Below are 21,794 nucleotides of genomic sequence, written 5' to 3' on the forward strand. Positions count from 1 at the left end.
CAGATACTTTACCCAGTGACACACTCCCTGCAGCCCTTATGGAATTCTCCAGAACGATCACTGGCATGTAACAAGATAAAGCGTTTCTAGGATTTACGGACATTAAGATCATCAAAAAATTACTACCTAGGGCCAAAAAAAAAAATTCTTTTCTTGGTTCTTAAGAAGGCCTTCTCTACAAAGGAGGGAAGTGATTCAGGAAAGGAATGAAAAAATGATAAGCAGGCTTTCCCAAATAATGAGGTACTTCAAAGAGTTCGTTTTTGGGGGCGCCTGGGTGGCTCAGTCGGTTGAGCGTACGACTCCGGCTCAGGTCATGATCTCACAGTTCCTGGGTCCGAGCCCAGACTCATCTCGAGTTGAGACTCTCTGTCTCTCAAAAATAAATGTTAAAAAAATAAATAAATAAAATAAGGAGTTAGTTTTTGAACGTGTTCTGTTCTAAGCACATGAGAGTGAATTGACTGCTGAATCCCATAAGCTTTTTCAGAACAGCCCGGAGGCCAAAGAGTAGATTAATACCTTGAAGAAAAAGCGGTCCTTGTAGGCACGGCCACTTAAAATCAGATCCTCAAAAACAAATAAAATACAGGACAAGTTTTTCATTAAAATTAAAAAACTCTGTGCTGTTATTTGCCTTGCTGAACAAAACAGAAACTCACGTGCAAAAATTTCTCCAAATATTTGGTAATTCTTTAGGAGCTAACTTCCGAGCTGGCGAGCTAGCTCACGAGCTGTAGGAAGACATAACCGATGTAGAACATGGGTCCTTTATCTTTGTAGAAAGCGTAGAGAAACAAACGTGGTATTATTGAACCTCGCCACCCGTTCCGGTTCTAGCTGGTCCCTTCCTAAACAGCTGAGTCCTCAAAACAGAGACTTACCACAAACCAGTCCGCCCTGAAGAACTTACTACCGGCTCAAAAGGCAGCTCCCAAGGAGGGACTCAGCTCTCCTGGGCAGTGATGGCCGCAGAGCTGGAACCAGATGTGAGGACAAAGCGTCCCGAGGTGACAGTGGGGACAACCTTCATGTGCAAGCACAATCTCTGACCCATTTGTTTATTATCCAGTCATATTAATTATAAATACCGCACACTCAGGAGAAGAAAGCGAGGGATTTTAGAAGCAGTTACCAATCTTTCCTTTCGCGAATGGATCTTTTATGTTGAGACTCTGGTCATTGAGCAGCAAAATGCTTATCTCTTAACTAAAAACCGACTTTCTTCCTGAAGACCAAGGTTACCAGTTCTCTACTAGGCCTGCTGTGAAAGACCAGTGGAGACTGATTTTATTTTTATGCTCTTAAAAAAGCATACCCAAGCGGAAGTCTATTTCTCCCTATCAAAGCAGCCCCCGGCAGGAAGGCCCGTCATCCCAACGGGATGCTTCCTAAGGCGAGGGAAATGAGCAAGCTCTCACTCATCAGCTCTGGCTGAAGGCCGGTCTACGAGGCTACAAGGCAAACCTGGCAGCACTGTGCCCTCCAAGCCTGGACACTGTCGCCCTGGCACCAGCCTCTGCTCTGATTACTCTGGTTTCTCTGATTGACCCCAAGTGACGGGACAGGTGGAAAACCCAACCCTGCATCCAAACACCTTCCCTCTGGTCTGAACACGAACTTATAGCTGCTATGTTCTCACTGGCGATCTGCACCCTTCCTGTTCTACCCACCCCCCTCCCTGCACCCCTCCTGCCCTACCCACCCCCCTCCCTGCACCCCTCCTTCCTGCCCTACCCATCCCTCTCCCTGAACCAAACATTCTCATCTCAACATGTGTAGGTTACTTGGTAAGAGTGTGTAAGTGGAGGTGCCTTGGTGGCTCAGTCAGTTAAGGGTCCAACTCTTAGTTTCAGCTCAGGTCATGATCTTAAGGCTTAATGAGTTCAAGCCCGATGTCAGGCTCTGCACTGATTGTGTGGAGCCTGTTTGGGATTCTCTCTCCCTCTCTCTCTGCCCCTCCCCAACTCACACTGTCTCTATCTCTCAAAATAAATAAATAAACTTTAAAAAATTATTTAAAAAAAGAATGAGTGAATGGATGAGTGAGAAGTAAAACAAATGAAGGAAAACATGGAGATAGGAATTTCAAAATAGTAACATTACTTGCATTTAGGCATCACCAACAAGTACAGTCTCCGGCTGCCTTCGGAACCAAGCTGAGGTCCTTGGCAAAGTCCCGTTAAGAACCAGCACCCCAGTCACAGTTCTTCATTTTCTTTTCTTTCTACACCTAGAGCGGCAAGCAATAACTGCTCAAATTTATATCTTTTCTGTAATCACCATTGGATTTCTTTCCTCTAAATTATTCTAATGAACTGTGTCTCACCCTTTAGAAAATTCAAAACAGCTATGGCTCTGCAGGAAAGGGCCCGTAGGATACATCGCTGGCACAGCCTCTACCAACTGACCCCCCCCACGCAGACCTGACCTGGGGTCTGTGAAGGCGATCACGGTTAAGAGCAAGGGCATATACAAGGCAGACACACCAGGTCTGAGGCCCACACTGTACTTCTGACCAACTACATTATCCACTAGCACTGGGTGTTAGATGTTAAAAAAAACAAAAAACACAGGTGAATAACAACAGCAAAGAAATGACCTTTATCTTGAAAAATGGAGTTGATAAAGCTAGATACCCCTTAGATTGCTAAGGAGAAAAACCTGGACAAATACATCAAGAGCGTAGCACTGGCTGATGTATAAGAAGTATTCAATGAACACCAGCTACTTATTGCTCTTATTGGCCGTCATAAGAGTTTAGAACGAAATCTTAGTACCTCCTCCTTCAAAGATAACAAAGGTCTCTCCCCTTGGTATCAGCTGTTAGACTAAGATGAGCACAACTAGTTGGGAACTTCAGTAGGTGCTTTTCTGACAAGCGAAAAAGAATCTGTAGTTAGGAAGCAAATACGCCGCGAAGCTGTCGTGGAATCCAACACAATGTCATCAACACACACGCCTAGAACGAGACCCCGTCCCCAGGGTGGGCGGCGAGAGTCCCTCAACTGCAGAAATGGACAGGAGGGCTCATGAGACCACCGCCAGCACGAAGTCTACATGGTCTCGTTTTTGTCGTTTATTCTCAATGAGTCCAAATCGCTCCAAACGTAAAATGAAGACAACAACAATAAGAAATAAATAAGTGCTCCTAAAGCAGTTTTAAACTGTAAGGCCATATGCTGTACAAGATTTGATGATGAGGATATTCTGGAACAGCTGCAAGTAAACCAGGAGCCAAAACCCGTCCGCCGAAAATAGGCAGGTGGTATAAAACGTTAATTGTAAGATCAGCCCGTGAGAAAAGCATGGGAGACTGGTTCTGTTGGTCTGTTTGCTGAAGTGAGTTACTGCAGACAAGTTGGAAAGGTTATAATTTACACTCTATGAAAAGGTTAACTGAAGTCTCAATAAAATGTCAACAACAAAAATGGTTCAAGCCACATATACTACAAAAGTAACAGCAGTTACGAGTCATCTTAGGACAACATACGAAATCCTCAAACACGCGGTGAACTGAAAAGGGAATGGATGCTGCCGCTCACCTTATCCTGTAAGGAAAAGGTCCCGGGAAAACCAGCGAAGAGGAACTTGTTCTTGACTTTCAACTTCCCCAGGTTTGCTACAATCAGGTTATTTGATCTGGAACTTTCAGGGATGAGGAGAACAGGAGCACCCGCCTCAATATCCAGGAGAACCCGTGAGCAGCGCTGGGCTTGATCTCTCACCTGAAAGAGGAAGGGAAATCGGTTCAGAGGCTCAATCCGTGCCCTAAAGTTACAACCAAAGAGCCCCCGGTTCCCAAAAGCTTCGTGAGTTCATGATTCTGAAACAACTGAAGTCACACAGAGTATATTCTACGGCACCATGGAGTTGCACTAGAATCAGTAACGAGGGAAGGGAAAGCCCCCAAATATCTGGAAATAAGACTACGCACTTCTTAATAACCCAAGGTTAAAAGAAGAAATCACAAGGGAAATAGGAAAATATTTTGGTCTAATGGATAAGGAAAACATGCACATTAAAATTTGGGGGCTGCAAATGTCCATCGACAGATGACTGGATAAAGGAGATACGGTATGTATGTATACAACGGAATATTCCTCCGTGATCAAAAAGAATGAACTCCTGCCACCTACAACAACGTGGATGCAACTAGAGGCATATTATGCTAAGCAAAATACATTGGTCAGAGAAAGACAAATATCATATGATTTCACTCCTATGTGGAATTAGGGAAAAAAAAAACAGATAAACACAGGGGAAAGGAAGCAAAAGATGAAAAGAGAGGGAGACAAGCCATGAGAGATTCTTAAATACAAGGGTGCCTGGGTGGCTCAGTCAGTTGAGTGGCCGGCTTCGGCTCAGGCCAGGATCGGGCTCTGTGCAGACAGCTCAGAGCCTGGAACCTGCCAGATTCTGGGTCTCCCTCTTTCTCTGACCCTCCCCTGCTCACGCTGTCTCTCCCTCTCTCTCAAAAATAAATTAAAAAAAAAAAAAGAGAGAGATTCTTAAATACAGAAAACAAACTGTGGGCTAGGGTTGGGGATAGGCCAAATGAGTGATGGCCATTAAGGAGGGCACTTGTTGGGATGAGCACTGGGTGTTAGATGTTAAAAAAAACAACTGGTGAATAACAACAACAAAAAAAAAAGCTTTTATGCAACAGATGTGATATCCACTCACTGATCCACTTATTTCTTCTGATTTAAAATCTGTGACGTCTTCACTGGCCCATTTAGAATTAATGTTCTGAAAACTATTTAGCAAAATAGCTCTCATTTTTATATCATCACATTCATCTTTTCAATTCTCTCCTGTAAATGTTCTAAACCAGGCAACTTCTTAGGAGGTACATGTCAAAATAAAATATACATGCAAAATGGTCTAAAAAAAATTGTAAGATGCACTTAAAACAGTAGAGGAAAATGTATTAAATACTTACTTTATTTTTCTTTAATGGTTATTTACTTTTGAGAGAAAGAAACAGAGAGCTGTGGGAGGGGGAGAGAGAAAGGGGGCCAGAGGATCCGAAGTGGGCACTGTGCTGACAGCAGACATCCTGATGCGGGGCTCAGACTCATGAACTGTGAGATCATGACCTGAGCCGAAGTCAGACACTTAACAGACTAAGCCACCCAAGTGCTCCTTAAATGCGTATTTTACTTAGTTTTTTATTAAAAAATTTTTAATGTTTATTTCTTTTTGAGAGAGAGAGAAGAGGGAGAGAGAGACAGAGACAGAGTGCAAGCGGGGGAGGGACAGAGAGAAGGAGACCAGAATCCACAGCACAGAGCCCGATGTGGGGCTCAAACCCATGGGCTGTAAGATCATGACCTGAGCTGAAGTTGGACACTCAACCAACCGAGCCACCCGGTGTCCCTTAAATGCTTATTTTACATAAAAGAATAAAGATTAAAATCAGTGATCAAAACCTCTATGGTAAGAAGCTAGAAAAAGGAGAAGTCAAATGAACCTAAGTAGAAGAAAATGATGTAAGGCAGATATCCGTTATTTAGAAAACAGACAAATAATTTTAAAAGTCAACTAAACATTTATGGAACACGCTACCCAGCAGCCACAAACTATACATGGTCCCTGAGTGAACAAGGTGCTGGGACAGAGACACAAGCCTCTCGGTAAGCTAATTAACTGAAAAGACTGACGAAAGTGAGAAGCCTCTACAGCTCTATTAATCAAGGAAAAAAGGAAGAACAGAAAAACCGTCATTGTCAGGAAGGAGTGTGGACGTTGCTACAGAACTTACATATGTTACAACGATGAGGAAACGGGGCGCCTGGATGGACCGGTCCGTTACGCATCTGACCGGCTCAGTTCAAGCCCCATATCGGGTTCTGTGCCATTGGCGCAGAACCCGCCTCGGATCCTCTGTCTCCCTCCTCTTTCTGCCCCTCCCTGGCTCTTTCTCCCTCTCAAATAAATAAATAGATAGATAAACATTTAAAAGAAAAAAAAATTAAACATAAGGGAACCTACAAACAGCTTCATGCCAACAAACTGTCAACTTAGATGCAGTGGAAGATTCCTCACAAAACACATGCACAAACTACGGTGACCACCACATTTACAGAGGTTTCCCCCGGCTCACCACTTCTAGTCAATATTATGCTGGAAGTCCTAGCCTGTGCGAAAAGCCCAACAGTTGGAAAGGAAACCACCAGAACTCTCTTATTCACAGACAACATAGTCATCTATGTAGAAAACCCTAAAGAATCGAAAAGACCTAGGATAAGTTTAGCAAGATTGAAGGATTCGAGGTCAACATGTCAATATACAAACGTCAGTTATATTTCTTACACTTTCAGTAAACAATTACACATTAAAACATTTGTAAATTTTGATATCATTTATAACAGCATCAAAATTTCAACTACCTAGGGATCAATTTAATAAAAGATGTGTAAGACCAGTATACCCCAAACTATAAAACACTACTGAGAGAAACCGAAGCCCTAGTTAAATGGAGAGATGTGCCATACTCGAGGATCCACAGACTCAATATAATTAAGTTATAAATAATAATTATTATAAATAATAATGCTGATTCTCCAGATACAGAGTCAGTACAACCCCAGTCAAAATCCCAGCATATTTTATTATAGAAAGACAAGCCGATTCTAAAATTTGTATGGAAAAACAAAGATCCTTAAGGGAGCCAAAACAACTTTGAAAAAGAACAAAGTCAGAGGGCTTACACTATCTGATTTCAAGAAGCACGTAAAGTAACAGCAGTCAAGACAAGACAGTGTTGGCATACAATGAAACATAAATCAATGGAATGGAAGAGAGAGTGAAGAAAAACACACATGCCTGGATGGTTGACAGTTTCTCAACCGAAGTGCCAAGACAATACGAAGGGAAAAGAACAGCACAGATATGTATGTATTTCGTGTATCACAAAACATACAATAATTAACTCAAGGGGCGCCTGGCTAGCCCAGTCAGTGGTGTATGCAACTCTTGACCTTGGCATTGTAAGTTCAAGCTCCATGCTGAGTATAGAGATCACTTAAAAAAAAAAAATCATGGGGCGGGGGGTGCCTGGGTAGCTCAGTCAGGTAAGCATGTGACTTCGGATCAGGTCATGATCTCTTGGTCTGTGAGTTCAAGCCCCGCATCGGGCTCTGTGCTGACAGCTCAGAGCCTGGAGCCTGCTTCACATTCTGTGTCTCCCTCTCTCTCTCTGCCCTTTCCCTGCTTGTGCTCTGTCTTTCCCTTTGTCACTCAAAAATAAATAAACATTAAAAAAATTTTTTTAAATCATGGGGCACCTGCGTGGCTCAGTCGGTTGAGGACTGGACTCTTGATTTCAGCTCACGTCATGATCACAGGGTCATAGGATCAAGCACCATGTCAGGCTCTCTGGTAACAGCACAGAACCTACTTGGGATTCTCTCTCCCTCTCCCTTGGTTGCGCACACACACACGCACGCGCTCAGTCCCTCTCTCTCTCTTTCTCTCTCAAAATAAACTTTAAAAAAATCTTTTAAAATTGTAACTCAAAATGGAAGAAATCTAAAATTATAAAACTTTACAAGAGGACATAGAAAATTTTTGCCACCTTTCACCTAGACAAAGATTTCTTTGACAACACAGCCCTAACCATAAAAGAAAAAAAACTGGACTCCATCAAAAGGAAAAACTTCTGCTTTTCAAATAGCATTAAGAAAATGGGGTGGGGGCATAGACTGGGAGAAAATATCCACAACACATGTATCAAAGACCTTGTATCCAGAATATACAAAGAAAGCAATAATATCAATTCTACATAAACTCTTCCAAAAACAGAAAAGGGAACACTTCCAAATCATTCTACAAGGACACCATGCTCCATTACCAAAATGAGAAAAGGCATTATTTTCTATTCCATGAAAGAAAACTACAAACTAATATCCCTCAGAAACAAGGTACAAAAATCCATAACAAATGGAAAAAAAAAATGGTAAAAATATCCACAGGCAATAAGTAAATGAATTGTGGCTGTATTCCAATACGACTTTATGTATGCACGTATGCGTGTGCGTGTGCGTGTGCATGTGTGTTCTCACAGGCCACAGTCTGCTGACCCCTAGGAAACTGAATGCTGTTCCCCTAAGATTACAAACAAGGCTCTTACGCCTTCTATCTGACACTGTGCCGGAAGTCCTAGTCATTTCCCAGCCCAACTGAGTCCCCACAGTAACTCCCTGTTGCTTAAGCCACACAGGGGAGAAGAATCGTTTTAAGGGCACAGAATTCTACTAGACAACATTTAATAGAAGTATCATATTGAGAGTCACAAAAACATTCATGGCTTTGACCATACAATTTCACTTACAGGATTCGATACCATAAAAATAATTCAAAAAATGATGCACACAACGCTATTCATAGAAGCATTACTCATGAGAATGAAAAACTGGAAATGATTTAAATGTTACAAAAACAAGGAAACGGCTAAGTAAACTGACTTGATGGACTATACAGTTACTAAACAGGACTGCTATGAAACATGCAAAATGGAAACATGTTGTGAAAAAGGTTAACTTGCTGGCTTCCCAAAGTGTGTGCATAAAACTAACACGCTTCACGTTACACTCCTGTGTGCGCTGCATGCGACTCCTCACTGCAAACACTTTTTTAAAAAGCATACATAGGTGGAATTAAATTAATTATATAGAAAAATAAAAAATAAGGGATGCCTGGGTGGCAGAGTCAGCTTAGTGTCCGACTCTTGATTTCAGCTCAGGACGTGATCCCCGGGTCATGGGATCAAGCGCCAAGTCTGGCTCCACGCTGAGCATGGAGCATGCTTAAGATTTTCTCTCTTACACACTGTCCCCGCCCTCCACCTCCACCCCCTTCCCTACTTGTGCTCTCTCTAAAAAGAGAGAGAGAGAAAGAAAAATAAAATAAAAAACCTAAGTAGGTTATAAATGCAATAATGCCATTTTACACCATTATTGACCCAAAATACAAAGGTTAACAACACAAGTGTTGGCAAGGTCATGAATTAGAAGAAATCCTTACACCCAGCAGTGGGAATGTAGGATTGTTCGGGAAAACAATCTGGCACCATTTTGTAAAGATGAACACATGTGTACCCCGTGGCCCGGTGACCCCTCCTAAGTCTCTCCGAGAGATTCTTCACACGTGCACCAAGAGACATAGCACACAACAGCAGAACACCATGAACAACCCAAATGTTCAACAGGAAAACGGATAAATTAATTCATGCTTCACAAAATGAAAGACATTATTAAATTAAATGAAACTCAATCACATGTAACAGCCTGAATGTATCTAACTAAATGACAGTATGAAAATGAAAAAACAGGGCTCCTGGGTAGGCAGCTCAGTCAGTTAAGCGTCTGACTTCGACTCAGGTCGGGATCCCACAGTTCGTGAGCCCCTGCACTGATGTGTGGCGCCTGCGTGGGATTTTCTCTCTCTCACCCTCTCTCTCTGCCCCTCCCCCACACATACGCTTTCTCTCTCAAAATAAATAAGCTTTAAAAATAAATAAATAAGAAATAAGAAAATGGAAAAAAAAGCAAGTCACAGAACATTAAATATCATTTTTATAAAGACCAAAACAAATGAAACAAAAGATATGATATGGAAACTTTTGTTAAGGGACTAGACGACCCAAGACTCAGGAGAGCAGTTCCCTGAGGAGCTGACAGAGGGACGAGATGGGGAAGGAAGGCGTGTCAGCAAGGTCCTCATCTTCACTTTGGTGGCAGGTTCATGAACGTTCATTACCGCACTTTGAAACTTACATGCTACAGATAATCTTTTCTGTGTGTCAAGTAATAAATGTGGTTTTTGAAAGTTCCTAAAGAGAGGGACAAAAAGGTTATACACTCTGATCACAGCCAGGGACACAGGCACAGGGAGAAACTGAGAAACAATGCACACGAAACCCACCTGGGGCGTGCCCTGGTGAAACTGATTCTTCCACATTCCCTACAACGTGAAGGTACTTTTATATTTTTAAATACGCATATTCTCTCAAAGATACATGAGAAACTGGTAACACTGTTTCCAGGGAGAGACTCTGGGTGGTTGAGGAAAAGTAACTGACAGACTTCTCTCCAAATGTCTTTTTACTTTAATTCTGTACTAAAACAATATGTAACGTATTCAAATAATTTAAGTAATTTAAATTTAAAAATTTTTAATGTTTCTGTATTTGTGAGAGAAAATGAGAGAGTGTGCAAGCAAGGGAAGGACAGAGGACCTGAAGCGTGCCCGACACTGACAGCAGAGAGCCCAGTGCGGGACCTGAACTCACGAACCACCAGATCATGGCCTGAGCTGAAGTCAAGAGTTGGCCACTTAACCAAATGAGTCACCCACACTCCCCTTTAAAATAAAAATAATTTTAATGGACACCTCAGGAAACAGATGTTGGTAAGGATGTGGAGAAAGGGGAGCACTCTGAACTGTTGGTAGGAATGCAAACTGGTGCAGCCACTCTAGAGAACAGTATGGAGTTTCCTCAAAAAATGAAAAGTAGAGCTAACTACCCTACTCTCCAGCAACTGCACTACTAGGTATTACCCAAAGGATACAAAACTGCTGATTCAAAGGGACACATGTGCCCCAATGTTTATAACAGCACTATTAACAATAGCCAAATTATGGAAAAAGCCCAAATGTCCACCGATTTATGAATGGATAAGGAGGATGTGGTGTAAACACACACACACACACACACACACATATATTACTTGGAGATGAAAAAGATTGAAATCTTGCCATTTGCAACAATGTGGATGGAACTAGAGTGTATTATGCTAAACAAAATAAGTCAGTCAGACAAAGAGAAATACATGATTTCACTCGTGGAATTTAAGAAGCAAGATAGATGAACACAAGGGAAGGGAAGGAAAAATTAAAACAGAGAGGGAAGCAAACCATGAGAGACTCTTAAATACAGAGAACACACTGAGGGTTGCTGGAGGGCGTGGGTGGGGGGTGGGCATCAAGGAGGGCACTCGGAGATGAGAACTGGGTGTTCTATGTAAGCGATGAAGCACTAAATTCTACTCCTGAAACCATTATTACACTCTATGTTAACTAACTTGGATTTAAAGAAAAATTTTTAAAATAAAATTCAAAAATAACAAAATAAAACATCTTAAATATTGTCACTATGAAGATAGTATCTATTTAATTATAATCTTTTACCTAATGAAGTTCAAAACTAAATAAGTTTTGGGGCACCTGAGTGGCTCAGTCAGTTAAGCATCCGACTCTGGGTTTAGGCTCAGGCCACGGTCTCACAATTTGTGGTATCGAGCTCCACGTCAGGCTCTGCGCTGACACACAGAGCCTGCTTGGGACTCTCTCTCTCCCTCTCTCTGCCCCTCTCCCACCTGCACACATGCTCTCTCTCAAAATAAACAACTAAGCATTTAAAAAATAATAATTAAATAAATTCTACAAAGCACTACTTCATAATCATGTTCTGTGGTTCTCAAACTCTACGCCAAGGCACCACAAGACACTGCCACACACTCCGGTGTGCGCCTGCCAGGACATTTTAAAGTTTTAAGGGAAACACATCATGTGATGGGCACTGCATGGCCTGGACCGAGGTAGTTCACACTCAGCGTTAGACCAGGCTAGAGCCCCTTCCACGCCGTCACGTCCTTGCAGAGCTGGGTCTTCGGCACTTGCTGTGATAGAAAGCCAGTGCCGTGAGACAAAGGACATGGGACAGGAGACAAAGGCTGCCGGGCAGCCCGGTTCCAAGTGCGAGAAGCTGCACAGTGCCCGCGGGACACGCTCGTGCCTACTAGCAAGTAACTTACCTACGAATGACATACAAATATCAGTCTTTCACTTCTGTGTTATTTTTTTAAATAGCAACTAAGGTGTTAGGACATGCGGACTTACTAAGTTGTTTAGACTTAATTATTTTTTAAATGGAAAGACCATTCGGTGTGTCTTTTGGCATAAGACGTGCAGTGAAAATATTTCTAAGGTACTAACAGAACGAAGAACTAAGAAGTTGGGAATCTCCAATCTATTTGAGAAAAAACTCTCTTCACATAACAGGTATATTCTTTGGAAACACATTCCAAGAGAAGTATCCCAACTAAAAAGTCCTTAAAGGGGCCAGAAGCCTTAAGCATTAGCCATAAATTTCCTTTATCTTCTTTAGAGGAAGCTTAAGCTAAACCTTAGACGTCATTAGCACACGGTACGATGAAAAAGAGAGATAAGCTCTCCAATTACAGTGAGATTTCTGCAGACAACCAGCTGCACGGAGGATACTAGGAAGCATAAAATTACCCAAAGACCTTCACTGTTCTCGGTGAAATTGTCCAGACTTCTCTCTAGAGGCTTAAAAGTGCTATTGATCAGTCAAACTGGAAGCGCAACTTGGAGACATGAGCCCTCCTACCGTCTGCCCCTCGATGGCAGCTCGCTGGCGCCCTAGCACGTCTTGCAGCTGAGTGAAATGCTGGATGAAGGCCACGACCTCCGCCTGAAAGCGCTGCGTGTGCACGTACTGCACGGAGGCCATCTGGAGGCTCACTCGAATGTCGTGCTCTCTCCGGAGCAGAGGGTCTGGCCGTCCGTATCTGGGAATAAGGGCAAAAATGTGACTTGACAGCAAGATACAAGTAACTGAGTATTGGAAGAAAACAGGCTCAGGTAGGGGTTTCCCTAGAAAACAGCTTTCGCTGTTAAAATGCAAATGCACAATCAGGTTTGATGAAGCAAACTCCAGTGACTACTCCCTTTCTAAGCTGCGGCAGTGAGCGGGGGACATTAAATGAGAGTCTGGGGTGAAGGCCAAGGCTAGGAACGGGTGGGTAGCTCTGGCGCAAAACTCTTGATTCCAGAACTCACGCAGAAGCTGCCTGTGGACCTGCTGGAGCCCCGTTCCCTGCCTTTAGGGGAAGGTGGCCACTCTGCTCCTGACTGTAACAGTGTGGACTCGAAAGGTACAAAAATACGGCCATGAAATAATGGGGAAAGGAAATGAAGCAATGCAGTCAGTGTTTCTGTGGAAAACGGTCTCCCGGAAGCAGAAAGAAGTCTTCTGTTCACTTCAGAGAAATGCGGGCCCAATGTACGCTTAGCATGTACATTCCATGACAAATTAAAAAACTTTTATGAATGGTTTTCAATTTAATAGGCACAGTAGTATAATGATACTTTATATGGGCCACGGTCACTGGGGAAGGAAACTCACAGTTGTGTAAGCATCTATTTTGTTCCAGGACTTTTATGTTAATTATCTCATTTATCAAAGAATTACACCACTGAGGTATGTAATAATATAAACACATCTATCTACATTCTCAAGAGAGTCTGAAAATGAAAGAAAAAGTTCTCAGACATCTTGGGAAATAGTTTTTCTCAACTCTGGTTAAACATTAGAATCACTATCAAATGGTTAAAAAGAAAAAGAGAAAAAGAAAAAAAAGACTGAGCACTACCCTGGAACAGAATATTTGGGGGCAGAGATGGAAATCTGTATTTCCTAATAGCTCCCCAAAATGTTGAGAAACAACCATTTTAAAGTTTTAGCCTTCTGAGACAACCATTCTTTAAAAACTACATAGGTCTCAAAGTGCCTTCTAAATTCTAAAATTGCAAAGACTCAGGGGCGCCTGGGTGGCTCAAGTTGATTAAGCATCCAACTTCGGCTCAGATCATGACCTCACAGTCTGAGTTCAAGCCCCGCGTCAGGCTCTGCACTGACAGCTGGGAGCCTGGAGCCTGCTTCAGATTCCGTGTCTCCCTCTCTCTCTCCACCCCTCCTCTGCTCATGCTCTGTCTCTCTTTCCCTCTAAAAAATAACCCCCCCCCCAAAAAAGAAAAGATTCAATATACACTTTTATAGAGAAAAAAGTGCATCATCGAATTTAACATCTATATCCTCAATGACTTTCTCAGGCTGAAATCATTCCAGAACACTCAAAGTTATGAAAACTGATTTACCTACGTCCTCTCAATATTTAGATAGAAAAACTGATTCACGGAGAGTAAGTGACTTGCCTGAGGTCACGTAACAAGCCAGTGTGAAACCAGCAAGATCCCAGGCTTTTTAATATTCAGGTTTATTTTGGGGCGTCCGGCCGGCTCAATTAGCAGAGTATGTGCCTCTCAATCTTGGAGTTGTGAGTTTCAGCCCCACGTTGGGTGTGGAGATTACTTAAAACAAATCTTTAAAAAAAAGTTATTTCAATTACACACCATCTGTTTATAAGGACTGAGTAATCCACTTCAACACGGATCCATTTTACTGTGAATCAGGATTCCTTGCAACTAGATCGATTTTACCTAAGATGGTAAAAACTTTTTACAACTTTTCTTAGCTTAGCCAACAAGAATTTGAAACAGCAACAAATATGACAAAAGGTCAAATGAGAAAAATGGGTATTTTTACTTAAAAGTCTGGAAAGTGAGTGCTTCTTCTCCACTTGTAGTAAACCGCTCTCTGTAGAACTCTCCATGGGCTGTGAGGTCGCTTAGGGACAGGCTCCCGATGCCCCCCTGCAAGGCCAGGTCTCCGTCTAAGGATGTTAAAAACAGAACACGCTCCTTGTGTCTTTTTCTGTCATCCGCCTTAAATATGTCTGGAACAGAAACTGACCCACACAGCCTCAGACTTTTCACTATTTAATCAAATTAAACATCGAAGGCAAATTTTCAAATTCCAATATACCCACCAAAAACATTTTACACAATATTTCAAACAGTCTCAATGCGGAAGTCCAAAGGGGGCTGAAACAATACGGCAATATCATACTTTAGCCTTTCCAAGGGGAAAGAAATTAAATTCAATGCATACACTAATTAAAGGATAAAACTTTTCTAAATACAGGGGCGCCCGAGGAGCTCAGTCAGGTATGCGTCCAACTCAGCCTATCTGGTCTCGGCTCAGGTCCTGATCTTACGGTCTGTGAGCTCGAGTACTGTGTTGGGGTCTGTGCTGAGCAGTGTGGAGCCTACTTGAGATTCTGTCTTCCTCTCTCTCCACCCCACCCTGCTCGCACACACTCCCTCTCGCTCTCGCTCTCTCTCCCTCTCAAAAATAAACATTTAATTCAAAAAAACTAACTTTTTTTGACGTTTATTTTTGAGAGAGAGAAACAGAATACAAGCGGGGAAGGGGCAGAGAGAGAGGGAGACACAGAATCAGACGCAGGCTCCAGGCTCTGAGCTGTCAGCACAGAACACCCACGAACCCGAGATCATAACCTGAGCCGAAGTCAGACGTTTAACTGACTGAGCCACCCAGGCGCCCCTAAAAAATTATATTTCTAAATACAGACAGACGGGATCCTTTCTGAGATGAAGACCACTAATTAGAACTAGTGAAACAGCATAAGGCCTATTAATTGCACGGTGGGTAAGAGAATAATGAGTGAGTGTCAGATACGTCAGGTAGTCAGACAACATTCACGTGGGTGTTCATGTGATTTAAGAAAGAAGTGCAATTAATGAGACAGACTCTGGAGACAAGATTTAAAACGGCTCTGGTGTCACAAGAGTGAAGCCCCCCGAAGGTGGAAAAGAACAAAGGAGGAGGTTAAAACACGCACGGCTGGGGTGTGCACCTACCATGACTCACTCTTTACCTGGAACGGGAATTAAAAAGCGACACTGCCAACTGCTGCTTCCATAAAACACAAGTTATCATCCTAATTAGCACCAGGAAGCCGTGACTTCGTGTTTACACCTGGCACGCTAGTTCAGCTCTCAACGAACTGAACACACAGACTTACTTTGGACTCTTCACCTCGCCTAACAAAAACACCCAAGCTTCTCCCAATTTTAAAGACCCATCTCCTCTGAGCTTTTATAAATTTAGGTCAGTCATGAAATCTCAATTTCAGTTCAGTCCTGCCCCCAGAAGACATTCCTGTTTTTACTACAGTCGACATTTGAACTGTGATCTTCCATTATTAAAAAAGGAAGGTGGTTTATTCACACTTTGTAAACCTCTGCTATTTAGAACTTGATGTGGCCGATCCCTCGTGTTCCACTAAGGAAGAGGGCCGTCTCCACCTCGTCCTCCTGCCCGCAATCCTGCCCCTGACCGAAGGCTCCCTCTACTTAGGGCACTACAGGGAGCCAATACCTGGGTTTCCCAGGAGTAATTACTAATAATGTCCCCTTTCACTCTCAAAATGGTCCAATCAGAACCAAAAAAACTATACAGTCACCCCAGATAGAGTTTGTTAAAAACACAGATGGATGCCAGGGCCCCATCCCAACCTAATGAATCCGGATTTTGCTGTCGGGTGGGGGCGGGGCCCCAGACACGTGCACTTTTAACAAGCTGTCACGTGATTCCGATCCAGAAGCCAGTATTTGGGGGCCTCCTCCACAAATCGCAATCAGACGAACAACCGAACAACCGCCATCAAGCCCACGGTTCCACGCCTTACTTTGCATGTGAGGACAATCCGATTTGTGAGCCGACGAGGAGGAGGAGAGGAGGAGGTTCAAATTCTTACCAGACTGTGCCAGTTGGATGCCTCCCCACTTACCGATCATTTCCAGGTGTGCCGCTAACTTGGACACGCTCGCTTTGGCCAGCTCACTGGTGGTCTTGTTCAGCACGAGAGAGAGCGAGTGCACCTGAGAACGTGGGACACAGAGCAAGGCAGATCTCACTGGGGGAGGAAAGGCAGCTTTCAGGCCAAGAGCAACCCCCCCTCCCCCACCCCGAGGAAGATGCCACCAGGCCCAGGAAACGCGAGGCGGCACTTCTGGGGATGCCAGGGTCCTGGCGGCCCTCTTTGGCAGCCAAACCATAAGCTAAAGAGAGGGCTGAGGGGAAAGGGGCTCCGCCAGGCGCTCCGACACCCAGCGCAGTGGTGTCGTCTCTGCGGTCGCCTTGTCTACACGGTTAGTGACCTGGGTTATGCTGTAGAAGAATTTTTCTCATTGCTTGCACTAGTGTTAACACTGCACTATTCTGTAATCGCTCACGAGGTGCATTACGTCAAGTCTCACCCTAAGAAATCTGTCCAAGCAAGATGATAAATAGGATTTAGAATCCTGTTTGATCCCTGGACAAATATTTAATAGAAGCCCCGCGGACCAACTGGGACTTCACCTAGGAACCACATTGCACCATTTTCTTTCCGAGGGACAGGCAGAAACAGAAGAAAGCCAAAACCCTCTGCCTCAGGATCCGCACTCGCTGTGACAAACAAATTCAGTCTGGGGGTGCCCGGGGAGGGGAGCTCGGTCAGTTAAGCGTCCGGCTCTTGATCTCGGCTCAGGTCACAATCTCACGGTTCATGAGATGGAGTCCCGCATCAGGCTCTGCGCTGACAAGACAGAGCCTGCTTGGGATTCTCTCTCCCCGCCTCTTTGCCCCCCGCCGCCCCCCGCCGCCCCCCGGCCCGGCTTATACTTGCTCGCTTGCTCTCTCAAAATAAATAAATAACCTTTAAAAAAAAATCCCTCAGTATGGTAACACTGTCGTTTTAAATATTCAGAGGACTCCTAGCTCTGGGATGTGTTGAGGCAGGAACCTCAGTGTCGTCACTGCGGATACGGGATCAGCTGGAGAGAGACCAAACCCCAGTTCACACCCCCGCTTCCAAACGCCACACTCACCCCTTTCTTTTCAGTACCTCCCACTAAGCAGGTGTCAGGACATGTCTGATGAAGGAATGATAAGGAAGGAGAAAGATGGGGAAGAAAGAGAAGAATAGGAAGAAAGGCGGGAGGAGGAACCCGTGTAGAGGAGCGCGGAAAAAGGGGCAGGACTGTTACGGACGCAGCGGCCTTACGGCCCCTCTGCTCCACATAGGCTCCGAGGCAGAAAGCTTTTTGACACAGACACCCAGGTCTCAAGGAAACGCCATTATCAAGCACGAGGGAAACAGAAAAGCTCCAGCCACTCAGTCGCCCAAGAACAAATATGGTGGCGCTAAAAATGCCTTCATTACAGGAATCCAGCAGTCACCAACCCAACCCCACTCTCAACACAAATCCTAGCGTCCCTAGAAGTGGGACAACCGGCCGCTGCATCGCCTCTAGCGTAATACGGCAGGAAGCACCCAGCTCGACCTGCCCCGTGTGCTGAACAAAAAGCTGAACCCAAATCTCGAGAGCCAACTTCCATTTCTGAAATTAGAAGATAAAAGAAGTCAAATGGCACCAAAAGAAAACCAAAGGACAAATCCAGAATGTGCGACACTCTACAGGACACACTAGCCCAGTTTCTACGAGCCAGGGGCATGGGGGAAATAAAGACCAGTTTTCTTTAATCAACAGAGATTTAGGAGAAATGAGAGCAAATGGAACATGTGAACTATCTTGAACTCACATTCAAAAGAGTCAGATACCATTTTATTGAATGCTCCCCATTTTGTAGACAAAGAAACGGCGGCTCAGAAAAGTTAAGTATTCCAATGAATTGCAGAGATCACAGGTAAGTTTCTTAATCACTCATTTCTCTACAATCCACCCGTTAGTAAAAGGGCTATTTTGAGATAATCAGAAAGATCTGATTATAGACGGGTCTTACATAATACCAAGAAATTCTCATTAATTTAGTTAGAATTAGTTATGTAAGATAACATCCACTTTTTTTAGAAATGACTAGCGAGGCACGCAGAGGTAAAATGTCATAAATTTGCTTTAAAATACTTCAGCAAGGGGTGCCTGGGTTGCTCAGTATGCGTTAAGCATCCAATTCCGGCTCAGGTCATGATCTCACAGCTCATGAGTTCGAGCCCCACGTCAGGCTCTGTGCTGACAGCTAGGAGCCTGGAGCCTGCTTTGGATTCTGTCTCCCTCTCTCTCTGCCCCTTCCCCACTTGTGTTTGCTCTCTCTCCTTCTCTCTCAAAAATAAACATTAAAAAATAAAATAAAATAATTCAGCAAAAAGAAAAAAAAATAAAGTAAATGTGATGAATCTCAAAGGGATAAAGTAAATGGAAGTTCTTCACCTATTCTATTTGTGTTATGTTTGAAACTCCCCACAATAAAAATGTTCTCAAAAATTCTTATTCTAGGGGCGCCTGGGGGGCTCAGTCGATTAAGCGTCTTGATTTCAGCTCAGGGCATGATCTCACGGTTCATGAGTTCAAGCCCCACATCAGGCTCTGTGCTGTCAGCACAGAGCCTGGAGCCTGCTTTGGATTCTGTCTCCCTTTCTCTCTGCCTCTCCCTGTTTGCACCCTGTATCTCTCTCTCTCTCGCTCTCTTTTTTTTTTAACTTTTTTTTTAATGTTTTATTTATTTTGATACAAAGAGAGACAGAGCATGAGAGAGGGAGGGGCAGAGAGAGAGAAGGAAACACAGAACTGGAAGCAGGCTCCAGGCTCTGAGCTAGCCGTCAGCACAGAGCCTGATGCGGGGCTCGAACCCACAAATGTGAGATCTGACCTGAGCCAAAGTCGGAGGCTTAACCGACTGAGCCCCCCAGGCACCCCAAAAAATTCTTATTCTAAAACAGCGCACTGCCGAGGGGCATCGTCTAGCCTTGTTCTCTCTGTGCAACGCCCCCCCCCCGTTTACAGGCACCACAAGACCCAAGTTCTGACTACAAACGCGTGAAGTCCAAAACAACGGCCCAGGTCCCTCCAGTTTCCATTCATCTTGCTAAACAAGGGGCCGGAGGGCTCAGGGTGCTGCCACCGCCCTTGCTCACAGACACGGGGGGGGGGGGCAGTGAAACTGGTCCGAGCCCAGCTCCACCCTGAAAGCTCTTCCATTTCTAGAAGAATGCAGCCTCCTGGCAGCTGAGGAAAGAAGAGATCAACTGGATGAAACGGGATTCGCCCTGGCAGGAGGGCAAGTGTGTATGAGGGCAGGTAGATGAACCTCGCCCTCCAGGCACGCACGTTATCAGCCCCTGCAGGGGTCCCGGGCTCCAGAAGGTGCGAGCTGCTGTGGTGTGGCCCCCAAACGGCCACTTAAACCGAACTGCTCCCACATCTTACCGTGCTCACAGAGCAGAATACCCTTCAATTCAAAGGCCACCTCCTCTGTGTATTCTCAAACAGCCACAGGACGAGTTCCAGGGAGTCCAGGCTGCAGGTATGGTGACCCGCGGGACAGCGAATATACCGTTCACCGAACGCTTACTCCGTGCCACGCACTGTGCAATCGGCCTTGCCCGGTTACTTCTCTCCCGGAATCCTTGCAACGTCCCGACAACGGAGGCGCCAACCACCACCCCCAGTTCACAGGTGAGAAACTCGAGGGAGAGAGAAGCTAAAAAGTGTGCCCAGGGCCACACAGCTACGAGTTACAGCAGAAGTGCCAGGATTCAGACCCCCAGCCTGATTTGAGGCTCCTTTCTCGACAGCTGGCCTGTTGCCTCAGGGAAAGCCAAGAACAATGTCAGCGAGCAGGGAGACGGGAGAAAGGCCACATTCCAGAGAAGCGACGCCCGGCCAGGTGCTTTACGCAGTCACCTCACTCGGTTGTCTTAACGAGCCGGATGACGGAAGGTGGGAAAACTGATGCATGATGGGAAATGAGGGACCGGAGGCTCCAGGAAAATGAGACTTTCCACTGAACTGCACAGCCCAAGGGAAATACGGAAGGCCCCCCGCCTCCCGATGGGCTTTACACGAAAACCTCTTCTAAAATATAAACAGGCATCCGGAAGACCATAGGTAAATCCCCCGCCAATGAGATCTACTTTCTAGAGTAAATGTACAAGTGCCTGTGAGTGAACAAAGCAAAGCCCATTCTTAGAACTTCAAGGAGCCAGAGGGAAGGGATACCTTGAGATCCAGCTTGGTGTTCACGGGATCCTGAACTTCAGACTCTACTAGAGCATTTGATTCTGACTTCACGTTCTGTAGCGTGTCCTCAGGAGGCACCTTCATTGCGTGGTTGTCGGCGGTGGAGCCAATTCCAAAAAAATCCAGTATCACCACCCACGTTTGCAGCGTGATCAGCACATCCAAGCAGTTAAAATCAACGTCGATGTTCCGGTTAACTCGATTGTAACTCGAAGAGAATTCTGGGTGTTTCTTATCCACCAAGAATACGTTGATGTGTACCAAGGAATCATCAAATTTACTCTTTCCCACAAGTACCTTGGGCTCGTCTACTGTTGGGGAAGGGGGTGGGGTCAAGGGGTAGTCCTGGTCTTGGACTTCCTTTTGCTTCTTCCGGGACGCCGAGGTGGGTCGTTGATACAGCTGGAAGACATTCGGAGCTTCTTCCATGTGGGAGGGAAGAGACCGAGGCATATCAGGATACTCCACATTGGATACTGACGGACAGGACTGAGAAAGATACTCTTTTTGTGCTAAACTAGATGGTTTAGGGGCACCCCGAGACACCATCAGGTTCTTATATTTGGAATCTGGATTCTTCTCCAGCAAGTCTTCCATGAGCAGAGAGCGCAGGGCAATCTGAATGGATAAAGTCTGCGGATGGTCTTTACTGAATTCCACCTCAAAATCCTGAAACTTTAAGCTCACAAGACCCTGGGCCCCCAAAGTCAGGTCCCCACTTAGCTGGACCTGAAGCTCTGAGATACGAAAGTTGGCTTGAATCTGGGTGAAGGACTTGACCTCCTTCAGAGACAAGGACTTCTGAGAAGAGTTAGAGAGGCTGGAGTGGCTGAACAGTCCATTCTCCTTCCTCTCGGTGGAAGGTTCTCCACAGGCACCGAGGGAGGGCAGAGGAGAGTGAGGGCAGGGCGAGGAGGCAGCGCTGACTGGGACCTTATTCGGATCTTCACTATACACGAGATTGTCCAGAGTCTGCAAAACCTGCTCATATACGTGCTTCGCTAACACCACCTGCAGTCAAAGAGGAAAATGGCGTT

The 21,794-nt window shown here is 44.7% G+C and overlaps 1 protein-coding gene across 1 annotated transcript in view; it reads right to left on the reverse strand.

Moving 5' to 3' along the window:
- VPS13D (vacuolar protein sorting 13 homolog D) overlaps nt 1-21,794 on the reverse strand; it is a 256,120-nt gene that overhangs the window by 193,735 nt on the left and 40,591 nt on the right. The window contains exons 21-25 of the mRNA XM_029945909.1: nt 20,737-21,768; nt 16,527-16,617; nt 14,417-14,543; nt 12,419-12,599; nt 3,546-3,728 (exon numbers count right to left, since the gene is read on the reverse strand). Of these exons, the coding sequence (XP_029801769.1) occupies nt 3,546-3,728; nt 12,419-12,599; nt 14,417-14,543; nt 16,527-16,617; nt 20,737-21,768 (1,614 nt within the window). The remainder of the gene's footprint in view (nt 1-3,545; nt 3,729-12,418; nt 12,600-14,416; nt 14,544-16,526; nt 16,618-20,736; nt 21,769-21,794) is intronic.

The sequence above is a fragment of the Suricata suricatta genome, chromosome 8, assembly GCF_006229205.1.
Source record: "Suricata suricatta isolate VVHF042 chromosome 8, meerkat_22Aug2017_6uvM2_HiC, whole genome shotgun sequence".
Classification (NCBI taxonomy): domain Eukaryota; kingdom Metazoa; phylum Chordata; class Mammalia; order Carnivora; family Herpestidae; genus Suricata; species Suricata suricatta.